Source organism: Octopus bimaculoides, chromosome 20, assembly GCF_046866305.1.
Source record: "Octopus bimaculoides isolate indiv1 chromosome 20, ASM4686630v1, whole genome shotgun sequence".
NCBI classification, from domain to species: domain Eukaryota; kingdom Metazoa; phylum Mollusca; class Cephalopoda; order Octopoda; family Octopodidae; genus Octopus; species Octopus bimaculoides.
Genome location: NC_142947.1, coordinates 41,851,883 through 41,873,663, shown reverse-complemented (window position 1 = coordinate 41,873,663; position 21,781 = coordinate 41,851,883). Strand labels below are relative to the sequence as shown.

General features: G+C 35.6%; 1 protein-coding gene across 1 annotated transcript in view; it reads left to right on the top strand.

Moving 5' to 3' along the window:
• The first annotated feature begins 407 nt into the window (after nucleotides 1-407).
• LOC149131698 (uncharacterized) overlaps nucleotides 408-21,781 on the top strand; it is a 31,042-nt gene continuing 9,668 nt past the window's right edge. The window contains exons 1-3 of the mRNA XM_089337838.1: nucleotides 408-623; nucleotides 5,547-5,698; nucleotides 21,725-21,771. Coding sequence (XP_089193964.1) covers nucleotides 537-623; nucleotides 5,547-5,698; nucleotides 21,725-21,771 — 286 coding nt within the window. The 5' untranslated portion in view covers nucleotides 408-536. The remainder of the gene's footprint in view (nucleotides 624-5,546; nucleotides 5,699-21,724; nucleotides 21,772-21,781) is intronic.

Sequence of the window (21,781 nt, the reverse complement as noted above, 5' to 3'; positions counted from 1 at the left end):
ACCGAAATACGACAATTTTTTACATGAAATAACTCCGAATACAAAATTTTTTATCTGTTCTATTACACAAAATATACAAGTATTCGAAGTTTGAAAGTGTTTCGGTACCAAAAACACTACAAAAAAAAAAAAAAAAAATGTCGGCCGTCAAACCATAAAGATCCTATTTCTGAACCAAAGATCGCGGGTTATTTCAGATTTACCAAACCAGGGATTTTAAATTTGTTTACGATGAAAGTAAACAAATTTTTTTTTTAGGTGCGTTCAGATATATTGAAAGATAGAGAAATTTGTTTGTTTCTTTCTTTCTTTCTTTCTTTCTTTGTATGAATATGTGCATACGCACATATATTAAATGCCTATATATACATATACACTCAAATTCACTATTGTTTGTTAACTATAGAGTTGATCCCAAATTGTGTGGAAAATAGACACAGTTCAACTTAATAAATAATATATTTTAATAAAAGGATGAGGTCAACGGGTGTTCATTCGCATCAAACCGGTCTCGGTTTCTAATAAATACTTTTTTTATGTACAAGCCACTGAAGAAAGGAGAAATAGGAGCGACTGTTTTCGTGGAAGTTTGGCGTTGTAAACAATGGAAAATTGAAAACTCGGTTAGTGGGTATTTTTTATATCTTGTTTCACTGTAGTTTAATGATGCTCTTTTTTATTATTCCAGCGTGTGAGTTAATTTCTTTAAAATTTCATATGGTTGTTTTGGCATGCATTTGAGTTGAGGTTCTTATGATTTCACGTTCTTACTATGGCAGAAGTATTTTTTGAAATTAGATAATTTTTGGAATGAAATATGATTAATCTGAAATAAACTATTCGCTTTATAAATGTAGATTATACTCTTCATAAATGTTATTCAAAGAGATTATAATTAATTGGAGATTTCATTCCTGACATTAATGTGCAATAATTCTACCGAAAGATAATTAGAAAATTAAAATTTCACACGTGTAAGAAATTAAAATACTACCAAAACACAGTTTAAAACGCAATCATATTATTAATATTCCTAAAATTGAATTGAACTCGAAAAGCTAAAACTGACATGAAATTTAAAAAAAACAACTTTTTAATTGATTCGTTAGTTTTGTATATTTGCATATTCGTATATTTGCATATCCGTATATTTGTATATTCGTTAGTTTTGTATATTTGTATAGTGTATATTTGCAAAAAATTAAAAAAATGGGCGAAAATAGTTGGAGTGGGATACGAAAGTAATATCAAGAGAAATAATGAATACAACGTTCACTTTTCTATCGTCGAGTTCCCACCCGGTTCTCGAAGTCAAGGCCATTTCCCCAAGCATATCGATCCATAATCGCCATCTTCAGACCGTGGATAGAATCCGATGCTGTTCCCTCCTTCAGGTTGTCGATACATGTTAAACGAGGGCTCTCACGTTTGTCGGTGACATGCTGTGTTTTCCAGAGCACAAGTTTTGATGCTTCGTCTTCCTGGTGCCACACACAATGACTTGATACGCGGAACCGTCTTTCTTTAATCTTGTTTGTCACTTTTGGAAGACTTCCATAGAGATGCTCATTGGTCTTGCGCCACTGCCATTCAGGGCTATTCGTAGTATTCGAATATATATATATATATATATATATATATATATATATATATATATATATATATATATATATATATATATATATATATGTATATATGGAGGTGTGTGGGTTAATGGTTAGGGGTGTTTAAGTCACGATCATAAAGACGCATTTGATTCCTGGCGGTGTGTGTGTCTCTTGAGCAAGACGCTTCATTTCACTTGCCCCAGTCCACTCAGCTGGCAAAAGTGAGTTATAATTCAAAGGGCTGGCCTTGTGACTTTATGTATCACGCAGAATCTCTCTAAGAACTACGTTTAGAGTCCAGGTATCTGTGGAGTGCTCAGCCACTTGCACATTAATTTCACGAACTGGCTATTCTGTTGATCGGATCAACTGGAGTCCTCGTATTATTTCATCATCTCAAATTCAATATAAGTATAACCGTTTGCACATATTTCCTTACTTGTTTTACAGTGTTAACAAGACAGTGCAGAAATCGTCCTAACGTGTTTTGTTATATCTGTGGACAATTTATTGTGAAAGCTCAAAAACGCACAACAACACCAGCGATCAACAAGATTTATAAGCTATACTTTGACTGTACTCTTGGAGATCAGGACAAGTTATGGGCACCAAACTTTATCTGTTCAGCTCGCTGAAATGGCTTATGTGCATGATTCAATAATAACCTTTTCTACTCTAGGCACAAGGCCCGAAATTTTTGGGGATGGGGCCAGTCGATTAGATCGACCTCAGAACGCAACTCGTACTTAATTTATCGACACCGAAAGGATGAAAGGCAAAGTCGACCTCAGCGGAATTTGAACTCAGAACGTAAAGACAGACGAAATACCGCTAAGCATTCTGCCAGCTTACTGCCTTATTGACTCAATAATGATAATAAGTCCATGCCTTTTGCAATTCCAATGATATGGAGGGAACCGAAAGACCATTTTAATGACTGTTATTTTTGCAAAGTAAATGTCACGGGATTTTCTATGAAGAATAATCACAAAATTGTGTATCCCAATTTGGATTCTGCAATGAGACCTGTGCCTCACAATGGAAGTCTACTAATTCCAGTTCCACCAGAAGATGGTATTGAAACATCAGATGATGATGCTGACTGTCACGATAATGATGCTGAGGAAGATTACGTGGCTGATAACGATAGCTTTGAACCTCAGAAATTTTATCAAGATGAACTGAGTGACCTTCACAGAGACCTATCTCTCTCAAAAGATAAAGCAGAACTGTTATAAAACACAAGCACATGTATGTATACACACATGGAGACATGCACAGAGAGACATACACACTCACACCATTCTGACCTCTAAGACCAGTCCCCAAAACCACTGAACCATGACAGACTAGCCCAGAAACAAAAAATTATTTTTGATTCCACATTGCTCTTCCTTCTCCCACCAACCAAACCCCCTTAAGGGACTTAAGATAGCAAACATTCCTTAGCCACACACATGACAAAATGTCAGAAAGACAGATCAGTTATTCCTCTACAGTTTTTTGTAAATTCTTAAATATATCTCATTCTGTGTGTATATATATATACTACCAAGCAAACGTGATTTTTATTGAACTCAAAATGCTTTTTGGAGTCCCGTTCTGATTACTTTCTTAAATACTCTCTCGTAAACTGTTTTTAACATTTTCTTATTATTATCAAAGAATGTATATCTGTATTTTAATACTTTTGTGGTAACCAGTACTTAACACTACAAAGCTCATACAAAGCTTTACATTTTACTTTTGACAATTTTTTTTCTAAAAAAGTGAAACCGGTCAAGTGAATAAACATCTTTAAAATTGTATTTTCAAACCTTCTTTCATATATATACCTATATACATATACATACATGCATAAGTTGAAAGACAAGGAATCTATGACAGGGGAGTGGGTATTGGAGGAGGTGATGTTGTATCAGATAATGAAAGGTTAGAGTATGACAGAAATACATAAACAGGTGTCTTAATGTTAAGGATGTACATGGTTACCCGTTCAGAGAGAGAGAGAGAGAGAGAGAGAGAGAGAGAGAGAGAGAGAGAGAGAGAGAGAGAGAGAGAGGAGAGAGTATTTGTTCGGTGGCTAAGAAATTCCCTTTGTACCAAGTAGTCTTATCTATCTATCTATCTATCTATCTATCTATCTATCTATCTATCTATCTATCTATCTATCTAGGTGTCTGTCTGTCTGTCTGTCTGTCTATCGGTTTGCTCGTCTGTCCATCTGTGTGTATAATTACGGCTACATGGTTAGGAAATTCACTCTGCATTCAAGGGTTTTTGTGTTTGGTTTCACTGCGTAGTATCTTGGTGAAATGATTTCTGGTATAACATCGGATTAACAAATGCTTTGTGAGTAAAATTTGGGCATAGAAGCTCCTCCTAGGGTCGTCGTACACACAAACACACACACACACACACACATTTAGTTGTGTTCCTGGGTTCGTGTTTACCCAGGCACCATCTACCTATGATTTTCTTCCTATGTCTCGTCTGTTCTCCCCCCCCCCCCCACCTCTATATTCTCTGTCTGTCTCTCTGCTATGCTACTTTAAAGAGATTCTGTCTCTCTGTTTGTCCCACAAAGTGAAACTAAAACTCTGCCATGCTTACTTCAAAGACATTCTCTCTCTCTCTGTTTGTTCCGCAAAGTGAAACTAAACCCAGGCACCATCTTTCTATGACTTTCTTTCTTCTCTATCTGCCTATTTTCCCTCTCTTTCTTTCTCCCTCTTTCTTTCTCTTTCTCTTCCTTTCTCCCTTTCTCTCTCTCCTTCTGCCACTACATTATAAAGGGGATCTAAACACTGTTCACTGAAATAATGAGAGAAATTTCTTATGATAAGGATGAACTGACCTTGTATATAAATGATAACCTCCCCATCGTCGATAACTTTCAATATTAGAGCTTTGGATTTTTTTCTTAATCTTGTTTTAGAATGGCTTGTCGCTTAACGATAGCTTTGAAAAAGTAGAAAAGTTATATACGGACTTGGGCTTCAGGATGTTTCTATGTTGAATATATTCCACAGTTGTCTCTGATGACTCAGCTATATTTTGGAGAAACACCAAAATTTAGTTATGGCGGCAGTAGTTTGCATACATTATTTTCGATCTCTGTTCTGGCAGGTTTTGAGCAGTTCTCTGTGTTTCGAGAAGATCTATTTATATCACGAGTGCAAGCCATTGTTTTCAAAAGATGCTTGCTGCTGAAGCTGATTTTGCAGTAAAGGTGCTTAAATTGGGGTCAGCTTCGTCCTATTATTTTCTTGATTGCTTCATATATCTGACAGAAGGGTATTCACGTGGTAGAGTCCAAATGAAATAAGAGGCGTATTTACGCCTTCTTAGATATCTTACTGGTGCTGTAGTAGCTTTTTCGTCTGTGGTGTTCTTATTCAAGTCTGATTTGAAACATTGATGTAACCATGCTATTCTGGTAATCTGATGAACCAGCCATCACTGTCTGCATTGATTTGTAAATGTACAATTGTATTCTATAATGGGTAGCATACATATTAGTGTACACATGTAATATTATTTATTATGTATTGAAGTTATTAAACAGTGGAATATGCGAAACGGTCTAACCTTAAGGATAACAAGTGGTTAAATATATTCACCTCTCATACCTCTTGACTATATATATATATATATATATATATATATATATATATATATGTATGTATGTATTTATGTGTGTGTGTGTGGTGGGGGAAAATAGCTCTTCTTTCAAACTTACTGTATTAATGTTGCTGCTATGTTCGGAGGTTACTCTTTATTCTAATAGTGACTTTCATTTTACTTTCTATTCTTATGTTCAGATTTTGCTTTGCAGTGTTATTCACTAATTCTTTGTATTTATTTTTGTTTCGTGTATAATATTACAATGTGGAGATATTTATGAACATATAGTCTTCCATTTTTTTTTTCTTAAAGGGCTTCAGTGATCGGATTAAGGGCTTCCTGGCATACCGTCTTCATGAGTTCAGTCAGTCCGTGAAGACTGAAATAGATATTTTTGTTTCGTATTTACTTTATTGGCACCTATTTTTCCAAGAGTTTGCAACGAATTTTCAAGCGGTATCAAGGTAAATAAAATCAAGGATACATATGTATACAAACAAGCGTACATATTCATATATATATATATATATATATATATATATGTGTGTGTGTGTGTGTGTGTGTGTCTGTGTGTGTGAGTGTGTATATCTGTCTATCTATTTATCTACCTTTATAAATAAATGAAGATATATATATATATATATATATATATATATATATATATATATATATATATATGTATATATATATATATATATATATATATATATATATATATATATATATATATATATACGAGGTCTGTTTAATAAGTATCAGGACCGTTGCCATAGAAACGAAGCTAAAGCACACAAAGTGAAGTCGCTTGGCAAAGATTGACTAAAAACTATGCTGTGCATGCGCACAAAGTTTTAACATTCAAGCTCACTTCCGCTGTTTACAGCAGTGCTTGGAAGGAAGTTGTGTAACGTGTGATCGTCGAATTGACCATGAAAGAGAAAGTTGTCATAGCGATACCCGTTCAGAGGCCTATGCAAAGTTGTAGAAAGTGCCCGGAGCGGAGTGTATGAGCCGCACACAAGTGTACGTGCAGTTCAAACGTTTCCAAGATGGCTGAAAAATGTTGATATTGACGGAAGTTCTGGGAGACCCGCAACCAGTAGAACTGAGAAAAAGCAAACATCGCAGTTGTGCGTACAGCTGTGAGGGGATATCGTCGAATCACCATCCGTGAGTTATGAGAGGATGTGGAGATTAGTTAGGGTTCAGTTCAGTTCATTATCACTGAGGATTTGGGTATGAGACACGTGTCTGCCAAGTTTGTGCCAAAACTGCTTCAGCTGACCACAGAGACACTAGGGTGTCAGTTGCACAAGATCTCCCTGATTGTGTCGAGAACGATGAACATGTTTTGAAATCTTTGCGTAGGCAAGTTGTTGGCAAAATTTGACGCAGGTTCCCTGCTCAACTTTCTCTGACATGGTCAATGCGATGTTACACGCTACATCCCTTCTTTCCAAGCACTGCTGTAAACAGCGGAAGTGAGCTAGAAAATTAAGACTTAGTGCGCATGTGCAGTAGAGTTCACGATTCACGATCAAACCGTGCCAAGCAGTTTTATTTTGCATGCTTTAGCTTTGCGACTATGACAACAGTCCGGATACTTATTGATCAGACCTCATATATATATATATATATATATATATATATATATATATATATATATATATATATATATATATATATTTGTTCCAGTCTTCCTGTTGTGCCCCATTATGACCACGATCAATAAGCTGGAACTTATATCTATCCATCTTTCTTGAAACATACACCTGACACTTATATGTATATGTTTATATAAACATACATATATATACTATATGTGTGTGTGTTTGTATATGTATCACCATATTTATCCGACTATCGAATTTTCCTCACAAAGGATTGTTATCCCGAGGCGATGGGGGAAGGCACTTGCCCAATGTGCCAAGAAGTGGGATTGAAACTAGTTGTACATAGTTGCAAATCATACTTCTTTCTCGCTGGTACGTATTCACCTATAAATAAATTAACTAATATGTTTATACACATACACACATACACAAACACGCATACATACGCATATGCAATCACAAACACTCATACATACGCATAGATAGATGCATTTGAATATATATGGGTGTGCTCATATAATTTATATGCGTAAAAGCCAAGAATGAAAGTTTAGAATATATGTGTGAAACTTATATTTGTTTTACGTTCTACGTGAAATAATATTGAAAGTTATTTGGGAATAAAATTTAGTGGTAGCTGTATGTGTGAGAATTCTATTGAATAAAATTATGCTGAAAAGTGACTCACTACTTAAACGTGAAATTGTGGTTTTTCAACTTTTGTTTTTGTAATGTTATTATGTATTGTTTTGTATTGCAAGGTGTAATGTCAGAAATTATAGTGTTGTTTTCAGTTTGTAACTTTGGTTATGTCCTTATAATGTAACTTTAACCAAGAGTCTAGCACAAAAGGAACTTGAAACATACATATATATATATATATATATATATATATATATATATATATATATATATATATATATATATATATATGCTGTTCTTTCAATTGTTGAGTTATAACTGAACACTTGATTTATTCATTCCATAAAGATTCCTTATAGATTTTGTCTCAAGACAATAATAGTGCCTAGTTGTCTCGTAGAAGTGTGCATAAAAGAAGTATATTCAAGAACTTGTCATTCATCACTGATATTTTAAATATTTCTTCACTTTGGTGATCATATTGTCGAAATACAAGATTTGTGTAATATTTTTGTATAAGATAGAGAAAAATACAGACACAGCTGTTACTGTTCTTGCATCATTCACACTTTGTAAGACGCATGAAGCATGAAAGTGTTTCTCCGTTAGTTACAGTGTAGTGACTGTAAATTACTTTATAATAAATTCAATAAACGCTAAATCAGAATCAAGTAAGACATTATAAACAAAAACATGCAATCTAGTACGTATAATGCTTTACACTATGTACATGAAATTTTAACAGTTTTATATCAGGGAATCTAATGTAATTTTACAAGCTTATGTTACTAGTAAATGCACATTTATCTTTGTTATGAAAAAGTTTTGTACAGGTATTCCTCTTAGTGGCTAAAACCTGGATGAGCTGTAATCTTTTTTAAGTTCTTGAGAGAAATGTTAGTGACGTAGCTTTCGTCTTTGTGAATCAAACATCACATTGCTTGTCATTGTTGCTGCGATATTTAAGTATTATCATAGCATTTGCAGTTTTCCTAGATAGTTTTAGTTGATCATCATCTAAATCATCTTGATATGATTTTTATCAAAAGTAAACTTATAATCGTCTGCTTTTAGTGAACAGTCATTTAATCTTGTGTAAAGTATACATCATGGTGGAACCACTGAGCTTTCACTCTGTAGCCATTAAAATGTATATTAAGCTATGTGAACTGCGTAGTTTCAACATTTATTTAGGTATCGTCAGAGATCGATATGCTTCTATTAATAAATTGACGTTGTGAATGCTTGTATTGATTTAACTACTCAGCATGCCTTTTTTGAAAGGTGAAATGTTTACTAAAACGACATGTACGTACATTTAATAGCTCCACTTATCTTTTCACAGGATCGAGTTCATGTAAGCTAATTAATTCATATTGCCAATGATTTTAGTTATCCAAGTTAGGTAATCGAATTTTGTGCAATCCAATTGTGCACAAATAAAAACATCTATAACTTGTTTAGGTCTTTTTGGACAACAAAGAGTGACAAATTTCTCATAAGGTGTTAACAAAAACTGCAACTCGTCAGGTCTTTTTCCAGCCACCGAGAGAAATACCTCTAGTTTACTTTTTCATACCAAGTCTAAATATGCATTTGCTAATTACGTAAGCACGGAAAATTACATTACGACTCTCGATATATAACTATAACTGCTTTGATTTACTGTACATTATATACGGCATTATAAGCACTAAGTTGCACGTTATTACTTATAATATCATGGTTTTTGTACAAACTGATATATATATATATATATATATATATATATATATATATATATATATATAAGTATATATTAACGAAAAGACATGACATAGGAAAAGTTCATAATATAACCATGTTTCATCTTTTTCTCTTATTACCGCTCTATAATCATCTAGCACTTTGTTCTAAAACATGTATATTGAATTCTACACCAAGTCATCATTCGCGCAATGCTTAAGCTAAATGCATGTCTAAACACACGCGCGCGCACACACATATAAAATAAAAGAAGGAAAATGCTCATAGTTAAGATAGTTTTGATATATTTTAAAAATATATTTTAGAAGTGAAAGTGTATTGTGTTTGCCGACCGGTTTCGCCTTCGCTAATCATGATATTGAAACTATAGTAAATTCGTATTTTCTTAAGAAGATTTTAGTCCGTGTTGTATGTGGAGAAGTTTGTGAATGAATGAATGAACAACTACAAAAATTTAAGGGCAAGTAATTGGTGATAGTTATTATTCGGGACAGAAGAGGTAATACATAAATATACAAAACGCCAAAAGCTAAAGTAGCGAGGTGAAATATGTTCAGTGAAGGTTTTCAAAGCATATACTGTTTTCAGCAAATAACAAAGTTTCTGTACCTAAAGTTCAACGTCAACAGATGGTGTTGTATATGCGTTTTGGAGTGAATGCTATATATATGTATATTAAAGCGGCGAGTTGACAGAAAAGTTAGCACGCTGGGCGAAATGCTTAGCTGTACTTTGTGTCTTTACATTCTGAATTCAAATTCCGCCGAGGTCGACTTTGCCTTTCATCCTTTCGGGGTCAATAAATTAAGTATCAGTTGCGTACTGGAGTCGATCTAATTGACTAACCCCTGTCCCAAAAATTTCGGGCTTTGTGCCTAGAATAGAAAAGCATATATATATATATATATAAATGAATATATGATGTGTGATATGTCATCTTCGGTTAAAATTCTGTACAAACATATCCACGATGTTCTTTAAAACCAAAGGCAAGGGGTTTACATTCTTATCTAAATTTCTACATGTTGATATGATGAGAAAGCAATATTTTGATGTGAAGATAGAATTCGTTGAGTTTGTTTTTGTTTTCTTGGTATAAGTCAGATGGGAAAGGGAGATTAGAACATAATTATAAGGGAGAAAGACATAGGTGAACACGAACGTGAGAAACAAACAAGTTTTTTAGTGTTTGTTTTATTTTATGCGTGTTTCTAAATACATATTTTTGTATGTGTGCATATATATTATGTATTCACATATATGTGCGTGTATGCATGTGTTAGTATTTGTGTGAATATGTCTGTTTCAGTTTACGAGATCATACAATTTTTTATTTGGTGAATTTTATCGTGTGAAAATATTAACTCCAGTGTACTTTTTATGAAAATATACCAAAAATGTTTAAATTCATTGTGATTTATCAGGTTATACAAAAGCTCTTTTCTTCAAGTAATATTACAAAGCAATTTTATATATCAATAAACAAGCCAAAATTGTCACGTTTTTGGAAAAGGTGGTACATCTTATGGATTTCTTTATGTATTCTTAGTCACCACCCAAGTAAAGTTGCTGTTATTAATAAACATATCTCGAAAGACAATTTAAATACGTAGATAGCGAATTTAAGAATTCTAAGGGACACTTTTCTGCGTGTAAGTTAGGCAAGCTTTTTCTTAAATGATACTGTTATGTAACAATATTTAGATATTAGTGTCATGTCGTAGTTATAAACAGATGAAGCAAACCTACTAAACATCTTATTCATTTGAGAGGACGATGAATTTACAAATAAATAAATAAATAAATAAACAAAATAAAATAAAAAGAATATGACACTACAATCATAGAAATATCTGAAATAAAAAGAATATGACACTACAATCATAGAAATATCTGTAGCACCTATCAGCTATCGAGGAATAGAATTTAGCTATGCATATTCACTTTCAAATATATTTTTCAGTTCTATATTTAAGAGATGAGGAATTATGTACATTACTTACATTATTTACATTTGACGGGTATTTGTCCTCATCTTGTTTGTTGTTAACACAACGTTTCGGCTGATATACCCTCCAGCCTTCATCAGGTGTCTTGGGGAAACTTCGAACTTGGGTTCTCATTCCTATTATTATTATTATTATTATTATTATTATTATTATTATTATTATTGTTCAGTAGTTTTATTTTTATAACGTGCTTTCACTTCACTACCGAGCGCAGCTCTGTGTACCTTGGGTATGTGCTGTGGTTTGCTGTGGTGCTCTTATGTTTACTGTATTGAAAGTATTTTGCGTAGAATGTGTGCAGTACCCAGTAGTGCAATTTTCTGTATGTTATATATATTTGTAAGTCCTGGTGTTTTTGTTATGTATTTGTCTGAATATTTTTTTATTATACCTTTTCTGGCGTGTGTTTATACCATCTTTTTTCTGTTGTTATTCCATGGTGTTGGCATAGCTTCCAGTGTATATAGGTCCCAGCTCTGTCGTGTCTGTGAATATATTCCTTCTTAACCAGGACTGGGCAGCCAGAGATAATATGATTTATTGTTTCTTGTCCATCTCCACATATTCTACAGTTAGTTGTTATATTTCTTTTCATTATGTGTTTTTGGTAATTTCTGGTGGGGAGGCTCTGGTCTTGTGCAGCAATTAAAAATCCTTCAGTCTCTGCTTTGAGTCCTGAGCTTCTCAGCCATTGCTGGGATTTTTCTCTGTCTGTTTCTTTCGCATTTAGTTTAGCCCAGTATTTACCATGTAGGGGCTTTTCTTGCCATCGTTTTATCATGGTCCGTTGCTGTTCTAGCTTTAGTTTGGATTTCATTTGTTTTATAGCTTTTGGTGTTTCTTCTTCTTCTTCTTCTTCTTCTTCTTCTTCTTCTTCTTCTTCTTCTTCTTCTTCTTCTTCTTCTTCTTCTTCTTCTTCTTCTTCTTCTTCTTCTTCTTCTTCTTCTTCTTCTTCTTCTTCTTCTTCTTCTTCGTATTTGTTAGGTAGATTGATTTCTTGTTTGTATTTGTCAGCTTCCTTAAATACTGAAAGCAGTTTTTTGTTTTGCTCGTGTTTTGTGGCTATTTGTATTAGTTTCCCTTGCTTCTGGAGTAGGTATTTTTGCAGTCCTATGGTAGTTATTTTATAATAGTTTTCTAGCTGTATAAGACCCCTGCCACCTTCTGTGCGTTGTATATATAGCCTTTCTATGTCAGATTTTGGGTGGTGCATCCTATATCCTGTCATTATTTTTCTTGTTTTCCCGTCTATTTTACATAGTTCGTTTAGTGTCCAGTTAAGGATGTTGTAGCTGTAGCTTATAACTATTTAGCAATTCTGTTAAAGGTGTGAGTGCCAGGCAGAACAGGAGTGGAGAGAGCGTGTCTCCCTGGAATATTCCTCTTCTAATGGGGATGGCTTTCGTTTTCACAAGTCCCTCTTTTGTTTGGAGCTGTAGCACTGTCTGCCATTTGTTCATTGAGTGCTCTATGTATTTTATGATAATTGGTGCCACCTTGTTTATGGCTAGTGTTTATTATTATTATTATTACTATTATTATTATTATTATTATTATTATTATTATTATTATTATTATTATTATTAAGGTTACTGCCTGGAATCGAACTCAGAATCTTGGGGTTAGTAGCCCACGCTCTTAACCACCACTAATAATAATAATAATAATAATAATAATAATAATAACAACAACAACATCGAAAAATACCTTAGGAATGAGAATCCAGGTTCGAAATTTCCCCAAGACACCTGATGAAGGCTGGAAGGTATATCAGCCGAAACGTTGTGTTAACAACAAACAAGATGAGGACAAATATCCATCAATTGTAAAATTATGTGAATAATATAAATACATTTTTCTTTAAAATGTATACTGATAAACTACTATTATTTTCATAACGGAGTTGGTTTGATTCTTAAAGATGATATGATATAAAATATGTTTACTAATTATTCCTAATTTACACTTATTCAGAATAATCAATGTGTATTTAGAGCTATTTGCCATTTCAGGAGAAACGCTTAATTAATAAATTTAGAAATCTTATAATGATATGAGAACTTAGGTATAAACTATAGAATATTTCTTTCCCTGTTTTAAATTAAAAGTAATATCAATATTATCTTTTATATAATATATTGTGTTTGTGATTCTGCTGTTTTTGAGGTATCATTACAATAATACATCATGTAAAAATATTCTAGATATACTATTTACCAATGTCACAAGATTTTTCTTAAGTATGGGCCTGATTGTTAAATTCTCAATGTAATGAAATTTTTCAGTGGGCTTAATAGTATTTGAATACTAAAAAAATTCTGCATGTACGAGCATATATGGATAGCATTCGCTTGATATATGAATGTCAAGAATCATCTTCAGCTTCCTTTCTTTATAGCACTGTTTTTTAAAAATAAAGTTGAAAATCTCTTAAGCCTATGAAATTCATGATAGCTGTACATATTACTAGAGATAGCTTACAACGTGATAATTAATTCATCATCATGTTGTAAGCTATCCACTAGAAAAAGAAATATAAGTTAATATAAACTACGCATACAAATTTGTACACTTCAATTTCATCATGTGGTCACATAAAGACGTCAAATTACATAGCATTATTTTTTATTCCAAGTGGCATTGTTAATGAGTAGTAGAGATTTCTTTGTTTTATTCGTCCGGGTGAGAGTGCTGTTCCAGTGGCCTTTGCAAAAACTCTGAAATAAACCAGCAGTGATCTGGATAACGTCTATGTTGAACTGTTGAAAGTTGAGGATTGCAGAAAAACATGGACAAGTGATCATCTGGTAAAGACAAATCCTATGGTAGAGGTGACCACAATATGGTCGGCGATAAGAAGAGAAAGCTGAATGCTTGAATGGATATGATACGAAACCAGCCAACTCCAAGAAGCAATGGCCCATATAGTACAGGTAAGAATATTGAAAGAGAACACATCACATTCACTGATTCGGATATAATAGTTATACATCTAAACGCTGTGAAGAAACGTCAACAAAATTCTTAGGTTTGTTAATGTGGTCAATCTATAAAGCTCGCATGTTCAGGCTGCTTTTAATAAATTTTATCTCACAAAAGATACCCCTTCAGATGACATTGTTTACAACTTGTTGTATAAAGCTTTTACTGAAAGTTTCGAGTTCCAAACAGCAAGGCTCCAAGATTAGTTTGATGGAGGCAATAAAAAGATAGTTCGGTTTCTTATCAGAAAGAACAAGTAGATATGACAGTGTCAGCTCCTAAATGAACACCATAACCGTCAGAAGATGATATATAGTCATTAAAAGATAGTTGTACTGAAAATGGTTTGTATTAATCGAGATGAGTGATGGTGTACACTCTCTGCAGATATGCAAAATGCTGTAGACAGCATAAATAACAGAGTCTCTTAAAACAAGCTTTTACAGGAAAGATATCAATAATATCACCACTTTGATTTCGCAATCGATATAAATTCGTACTTCAATGGAAAAAATGGTATTCGATGGAAAGAGATTTTCCAGAAATATCTAATATTTCTACTGTCGACATAAGGTGATAACTAACCTGTCAAGAGAGATATGGACAATTTCTCTTCTCTTCTGCGTTCAGAGTCAAATTTACTTCCTACAGCTCTTTTGCGAGAGACGTCCTACGACACAGATGCCCTTGCCGATTTCGTCCTAGAAACTGAACCCAAGCTTCTTCCGGATCAACGGCATGTTTATACTATTGTGACTGATCATGTGCACCACAGGAAAGTGGGTTTGTTTATCTTGATGCTCCAGTGGGTACAGGCAAAGTCTTTCTAACGAAGCTCATCCTATCGAAGGTCAAGACGCAAAAGAGCATTGCGGTTGAGGTCGCATCTTCAAGGATTGCTACAACTTTGCTGCCTGGCGGCAGAACTGCCCACTCCACCTTTAAGTTGCCCCTCAATTTAACTAAGTCAGAAACACTTACCTGCAATATAACCAAGAACTCTGACCAGGGCCAAGTGCTGAAACGCTGTCAGCTTATTGTGTTGGACAAGTGTACTATGGCCCACAGGGGAGCCTTCGACACGTTAAACAGAACCCTTCAGGATATCAAGGGTTGCGAAGCCCCCGTGAGAGATGTTACGCCTTTGCTTTTAGGTGACTTTAGGCAAACTCTTCCTGTTATCCCCAAAGGCACGCGAGAAGATGAGGTTCAAGCATGCCTTAAGTCGTTTCCTCTCTGGCGTCATGGCAGGTCACTGACCCTGACAATCAATATGAGGGCTTGACTGCTCGGCGACCAAACGTCAGCTAACTTTGCAAGTGACATTCTGAAACTTGGCGACGGTAAAGTGCCTCTTGACGCTGATGGGGAACTGGACGTCTACCCGTTCGGAACTCCCGTTTCATCTTTGGCCGAGCTCACCGATAAAGTGTTCCCCCATTTAAAAGATAATTATCCCAATCATGAATGGCTGTCTGAAAGAGCAGTGCTGGCTCCGAAAAACGTGACCGTTACAAAACTCAATGATCAATTGTTTCAGTCACCACCCGGTGCTCCTTTCGCATACAAATCTGTAGATACGATGGTAGATGCGAATGAATCAGTGAATTTCCCAACGGAGTTCCTCAACTGTTTAGACCCGCCGGGCCTACCGCCACATTTGCTCCGCCTTAAAGTTGGAACTCTGGTTATGCGTCGACGCACTTTGGAGCACCCTCCCCCCAGACTGTGCAACGGAACACGTCTGGCTGTAAAAAAAAAATGAAGCATGTTGTCGAGGCAGCCATCCTATCCGGATGCGGAAAAGGTGAGGATATATTCAGTCACAGGATTCCCCTTACTCCCTCGGGAGCAGACGCATACCTTTCGCCTTCAGAAGACTGCAATTCCCACACCGGCCCAGCTTCGCCATGTCTCTCAACAAGTCCTAGGGCCAGATTCTTTCTGTGGCCGGACTTGGAAGAGCCTTGATTTTCGCATGGCCAGCTGTAAGTTGCATGCTCCAGAGTCGGCAGTAAAGACAGACTGTTCGCATAAACACGTCGGGGGAAGACGAGAAACATTGTCTACAACGAAGTGTTACGTATTTGCCAAGGCTGAAGTGGGTACGTTATCGCTATCCATGCATATAACCGGATACGCTCAAATACTTTTACTATTTGAGCGTACCCCGTTTCAGGCGGAAGCATCAGAAAAGGGCGCCTGCATCTTGATATTCTGTGGGTTTATGGAAGGCGTTCGTGTGGAGTTCCTACGATGGCAAAGAGGTGGTGATTCGTTGCATTTGCACGATAATAAAGCGAAGAAACGGTGTTGTCAAACAGCTGCTACAAACAGACCAGCGGAAAGGCAGGTTAGGTATCGCATATTTGAGAACATTTCTGCTGCCTTCTATGCGGTCGATTACCTCAAGTATGTTTATTCACAACATTAAAGTGACCAATTCAACGGAAATGATACCAATTTACAAAACGTATGGCGGCTACGTGTTGCATGAACCTCTTGAGGGTGACATTCCAACTGTCACCCATTAACCATTAACCTCCTTCAACCGGGAGCAATCTATCGCTCAAATGGTTCGCTCTTAGGAAACGCTGAAATTGTTCAACTCGTTCTCTTCCTATACGTTTATCTGTGTGCTTCCTTCTATGGCTTCATTCGCAAGTGTATGGTTCTTATCTGCGCTGGGCTGAGGAGTAAGATGTTGAAATCAGAAGAGCATTGCGCAAACACGGTAGCCGAGGTAGGGCTCAAAACATTTTCTCAAGTGCAAAGCCTCTTCTTTTCGCAGTTGAATCGTAATTTATTAAGACCTGTGCAACGCCAGGTACTACTGCTAGTGTGTATATATGTGTGTGCGCACGCGCGCGTGTGTGTTTGGATTTTTATGCATCTTTCTGCAGACTTATTTCAAGTTCTACTATAGACTACTGGAGTGGTACCCTTAACCATCGCCGGTTTAACACCACTAACTGGCATTCTGTATGTATTTTGCACTTAGTGTGTCTCTTGCAAGTATTCGGGCTGGTTTGAAAACGTTTTCTTCCTCCTTCACAGCAGTTTCAGACATCCTGGAATGTGTAGTGGGTATAGTCTTACTCCCTGACTAAAAGATAAACTAATAAACACATCACCGAAGACGTGACTGTGTGATAACTAATATTACTTTTCAAATCAGGCCAAATGCAATCCTACAGCATGGTACCTTCGGCAAGTATCTTTTAATAAATCCTCAAGCCGACTTTACCTTTTACGTGTTGCATCTATCTATCTATCTATCTATCTATCTATCTATCTATCTATCTATCTATCTATCTATCTATCTATCTACCTACATACATACATACATACATACATACATACATACATACATACATACATACATACATACATATGTGTGTTTGCTTCTGTTTATGGTTATATGTTTACAGACTGAGACATTATGATCTGTCCCGTTTAAGTACTGTTGACTGAAGCAAAACAATTTGTGAGGTGTGTGGTTGCGAGTGTGTCTGTGTCTTTAGGGAGAGAGAGAAGAGACAGACAGAAAGCGTGAGAGAAAAGGCGAGAGAGAAAAGGAGAGAGAGAAAGTGAGAGAAGGAAAGGGAGAAAAGTGAGAAAAGGGCGAGAGAAATGTACTTTAAATCTTGACCCAGAAATACCAAGAATATGGGAAATTAAGCAGAAGGAAAAAAGAGAAGAAAAAGTAAAAGGCGAAGAAAACAAAGGAAAGGAGAAAAGGTACAATTTAAAGAAATAACAGAATCATCATCATCGTTAGCAGTTATCGTAGCAGTAGTCGCAATAGTGGTGGTCGTAGTTGAGGAATTTCCATTGTTTCTGGGCATTAACAAAAGCAATAATTATTCCAAGTCTCACACTTTTGTGTAGCCCTTTTTGTATAAATATCGGGAGATTTTGCAGTCTTACTAGTTCGCTAATTCTCTATTGTACCATTCCCTGGTACTGAACTCGCAAGTCTTGCATAAACCAACGTCGTATCCGAATATTTGCAACGTTTTCATTTCTCAAAGAAAATAAAAAGAAAAATGAGGTAAGTTTTTTGCGGTAAAACTTTATAAAATGGTCTTGTGTTACTGTTTTTAATCTTTAACTCTTTTATTGGCTTTCGTCATAGAAATGAGGACATATGCGATCCTGTCTTCGAGAATGTTATTGGTCATTTTGACATCTAGTAATCTTTCTGACCGGTAATCATTTCTAGACCAGGGTGAACAAAACCGTAGGCACGGATAAAAATACACAAACTCAAAAACGTATGTATGTAAACCTGTATGCATGAATGCATATACATACAGCACGGTTTATTAGACTGTCGGACGCTGTTATACATCGCTGGCCACTTCGCATCATTTTAGCTTTCGAATGACATCACCTCGCTGGCTGGGTGAGCAGCCCAGCATTACCCCTGATCGGAAGGCTATTTCGTCGTAGGGGTATCCATTTACAGCTGAATGGACTGGAGCAACGTGAAATGAAGTACTTTGCTCAAGAACACAACGCGATCGTGAGAGCAACACTCCTAACAACTGGGCCACACGCCTTCACACATACGCACACATAAAGAGGATCAATTAAGATCGGAGTGTATCAAAGTGAACCACACAATATTACTGACTGTACGGTAAAGCACAAACCAACAGGTAAACAGCTCAGTTTATGAAAGAAGCATCGAGCATCGATGTACGGAAGTCCACTGATGTTTGGTAATCTGCAGTTCCATGAGTATCCAAAGTAGAAGACAACTCAGAGTGCTGTGAAATAACAATAAAAAGAAACGAATGGATTATACTGTATCGCTACAATCGTTTCATTAAAAGATTTTATTGCAGACAGATATGAACGAAGTGCAACGTTGAGCTGCAGCACGTCAATATTTGCTCTTATGCAACATGGTGCAGCCTGATAATTTGAAAGATACCCTTATAAATGTTGTACTTGATATATGCCTTTATAAAATGGTCTTGCGTTACTGTTTTTAATCGTTAACTCTTTTATTGGCTTTCGCCATAGAAATGAGGCCATGTGCGATCCTCTCTTCGAGAATGTGATCGGTCATTTTGACATCTAGTAATCTTTCTATTCAATAGAATATCTTAAGAAAGTGATTGTAACGATACAGTATAATCCATTCGTTTGTTTATACATACATACATACATACATACATACATACATACATACATACATACATACATACATACATATATACACACACACACACATATAATGTGTGTGTGTGTGTTTGTGAAAATATCGACATAGACGACAGGTTTTTGAAAAGATTCTATCTGCGAAGTTCTACTCACAAAATGATCACATATAGCCTCAAGCTGTATTTCGTAGCATCTTATACCTTTTGTTTTGAAATCCCAACCAAAGCCATCTTTACCTTTAATCTTTTCTGGTTCGCTAAAATATGACATTATGCCTATGGTAAAAACTATTATTATTAACATTAACATAACAACACATTTATGCGATTTCACTTCAGAAAGTGCAAACGCCGGTGCAGTTCCTAAAGATGACTGAGCAACGTTGTTTGCATTTTCAGAGAGTATTTTTTATGTTTATTTTTGTTTTGATTAGTAGCGGGGAATAGTTTTGCGTTTGTTGGTGTTATTTTAGCTTTTCTTTCTTGCTATGTAAATTAAGTTGCTTTGTTAGGTGATAACGTGTTTCGTAGTTGTTGAATTATACAAAAATGTGTTGAGTTAGTCGTATTCTTAAACTTAAAATGTTTTGCGTATAATTTAGGTTGTATTCAACAGATCTATTTTGAAATTGGTGCGTTGTTTATTCTCGGTCACTTTAACCCATATAATACCTTGTGTTCTACTTAGATTTGATAACTTCTCTCTTACGTCTGTATCAGCCTAATTTTATTCTTTCTGCGTAAGCACATCACACGTACTCATGATGTGTATCACTTTCCAGCTGTTTCTCACATAACCTACATGTATTTGCTTCATCTGGGTTATGCATATTCTTCAACGATTTGTGCTTAGTGCTTGATCCTGAACAGCTACAAACTTCTTGTCTCTATCTTACTATCACCTTTTAGCTTCCATGAAGATTCTGCTTTTACTTCTTTTGTTTGTCTTTCGAATTGACCGTGTTATTCCAGACCCTCCTTTCTGCTCAGTTTCTCAGCTAGCAACCTCTGTTTGTAATTTTATTTACTTTCAATAATGTCAATGTACATAACTTTGCTTTTGGTAACACACCTTAAGAGTCCTTGTCTACTATTGGCCAAATACAAATCTACTGACCAGTATTTCCTAGTCACACAATCTTTCAAAAATCGTTCTTCTACGTTCTTGGGTGCAATGCGCTATTGTCAACTATTTTCTTTGGCGTTAACCTATCCAACTGTATGTGTTTTGGTCCAATTCAAAATATCCGCACTATTTCTAATAACCCGCACGGCTCAGTTTTTCGTTGTAGTAATCGAGTTCTTCCAATTCAATTTAGTTTTTAGTAGCAACTCTAAATTGTTTGAATAGAATTCTTTCATATTACTTTTCATCTTCTCACTTAGTACTTTGTCCAGTTCCAAAATTCCCAGATATTTGTACCCTTTATTCTGACGGTGACCAATTGACTCGCCATCAAGTAACTCTTTCTCACTACCATACATACGCCTCCATCTCTTCCATAGTTAGGGTAGCGCACTTTGCAATACCAAACTTCATCCCAATTTCTTTACAGCACCAGTAAACAGTTCTGATCAGTGGACCAATCTGTAATTCATCCTTGCCAAAGAGCTCTAGATGATCCGTGAAAAGTAAACGATCGATCTTAGTCACTCTGTTTTCAATCTTATAGCCAATACCTGTCTCCCGCAAGATCATCGGAAATAGTAACAGGATTACAAAGAACAATAGCAAATATGAATCATCTTCGAAAATTACTCTTCTTATATCTGCCGCACCTAGGTGTTTATTTCTTACATACAGTTTTGTCTTCCACAGGAGCATGCTAGATGCGATTTCTTTAATAACGCAATCGACCATTCCAAGCATTCACAAATATTTCACGAATGTAGGACCATGTCAAAGGCTTTCGTAAAGTCTATCCAAGCAATTCATAAATTCTTTGGGCGTTTATTTTCAGCCATTCGCGATCGTCTTTTCAATAGCAAAGATGTAGAACCTTTCTACATCCCTTTTGCTTGATTTCGAAGCATTTGAAGCATGTAAACATATACTATTGCAGTAAAGATGTATGTCAACAACTTCCATTGTAAATTCAAGCACGCAATCGACCTGCAATTTCCATGTAACAGACCCTTCATTTCACTCTTCATTATCAAGATTCACTTAGTCACTACTCCAAGACTCGTTTGATACGAGCTTTCGGGAAACAAGAGATACTTGATCATGTATAAGTCGCATGTGTGCGAATCTGTATGATACAATATCTTTAAATTACATTTCTGATAACATTCCGTTCTCATTTTCTTTCCATTTTCCCTAGGTTGCTTGTTGCATTGTTATTGACTGGCATAGCTGTCATTCTTCAAGGTAAATAATA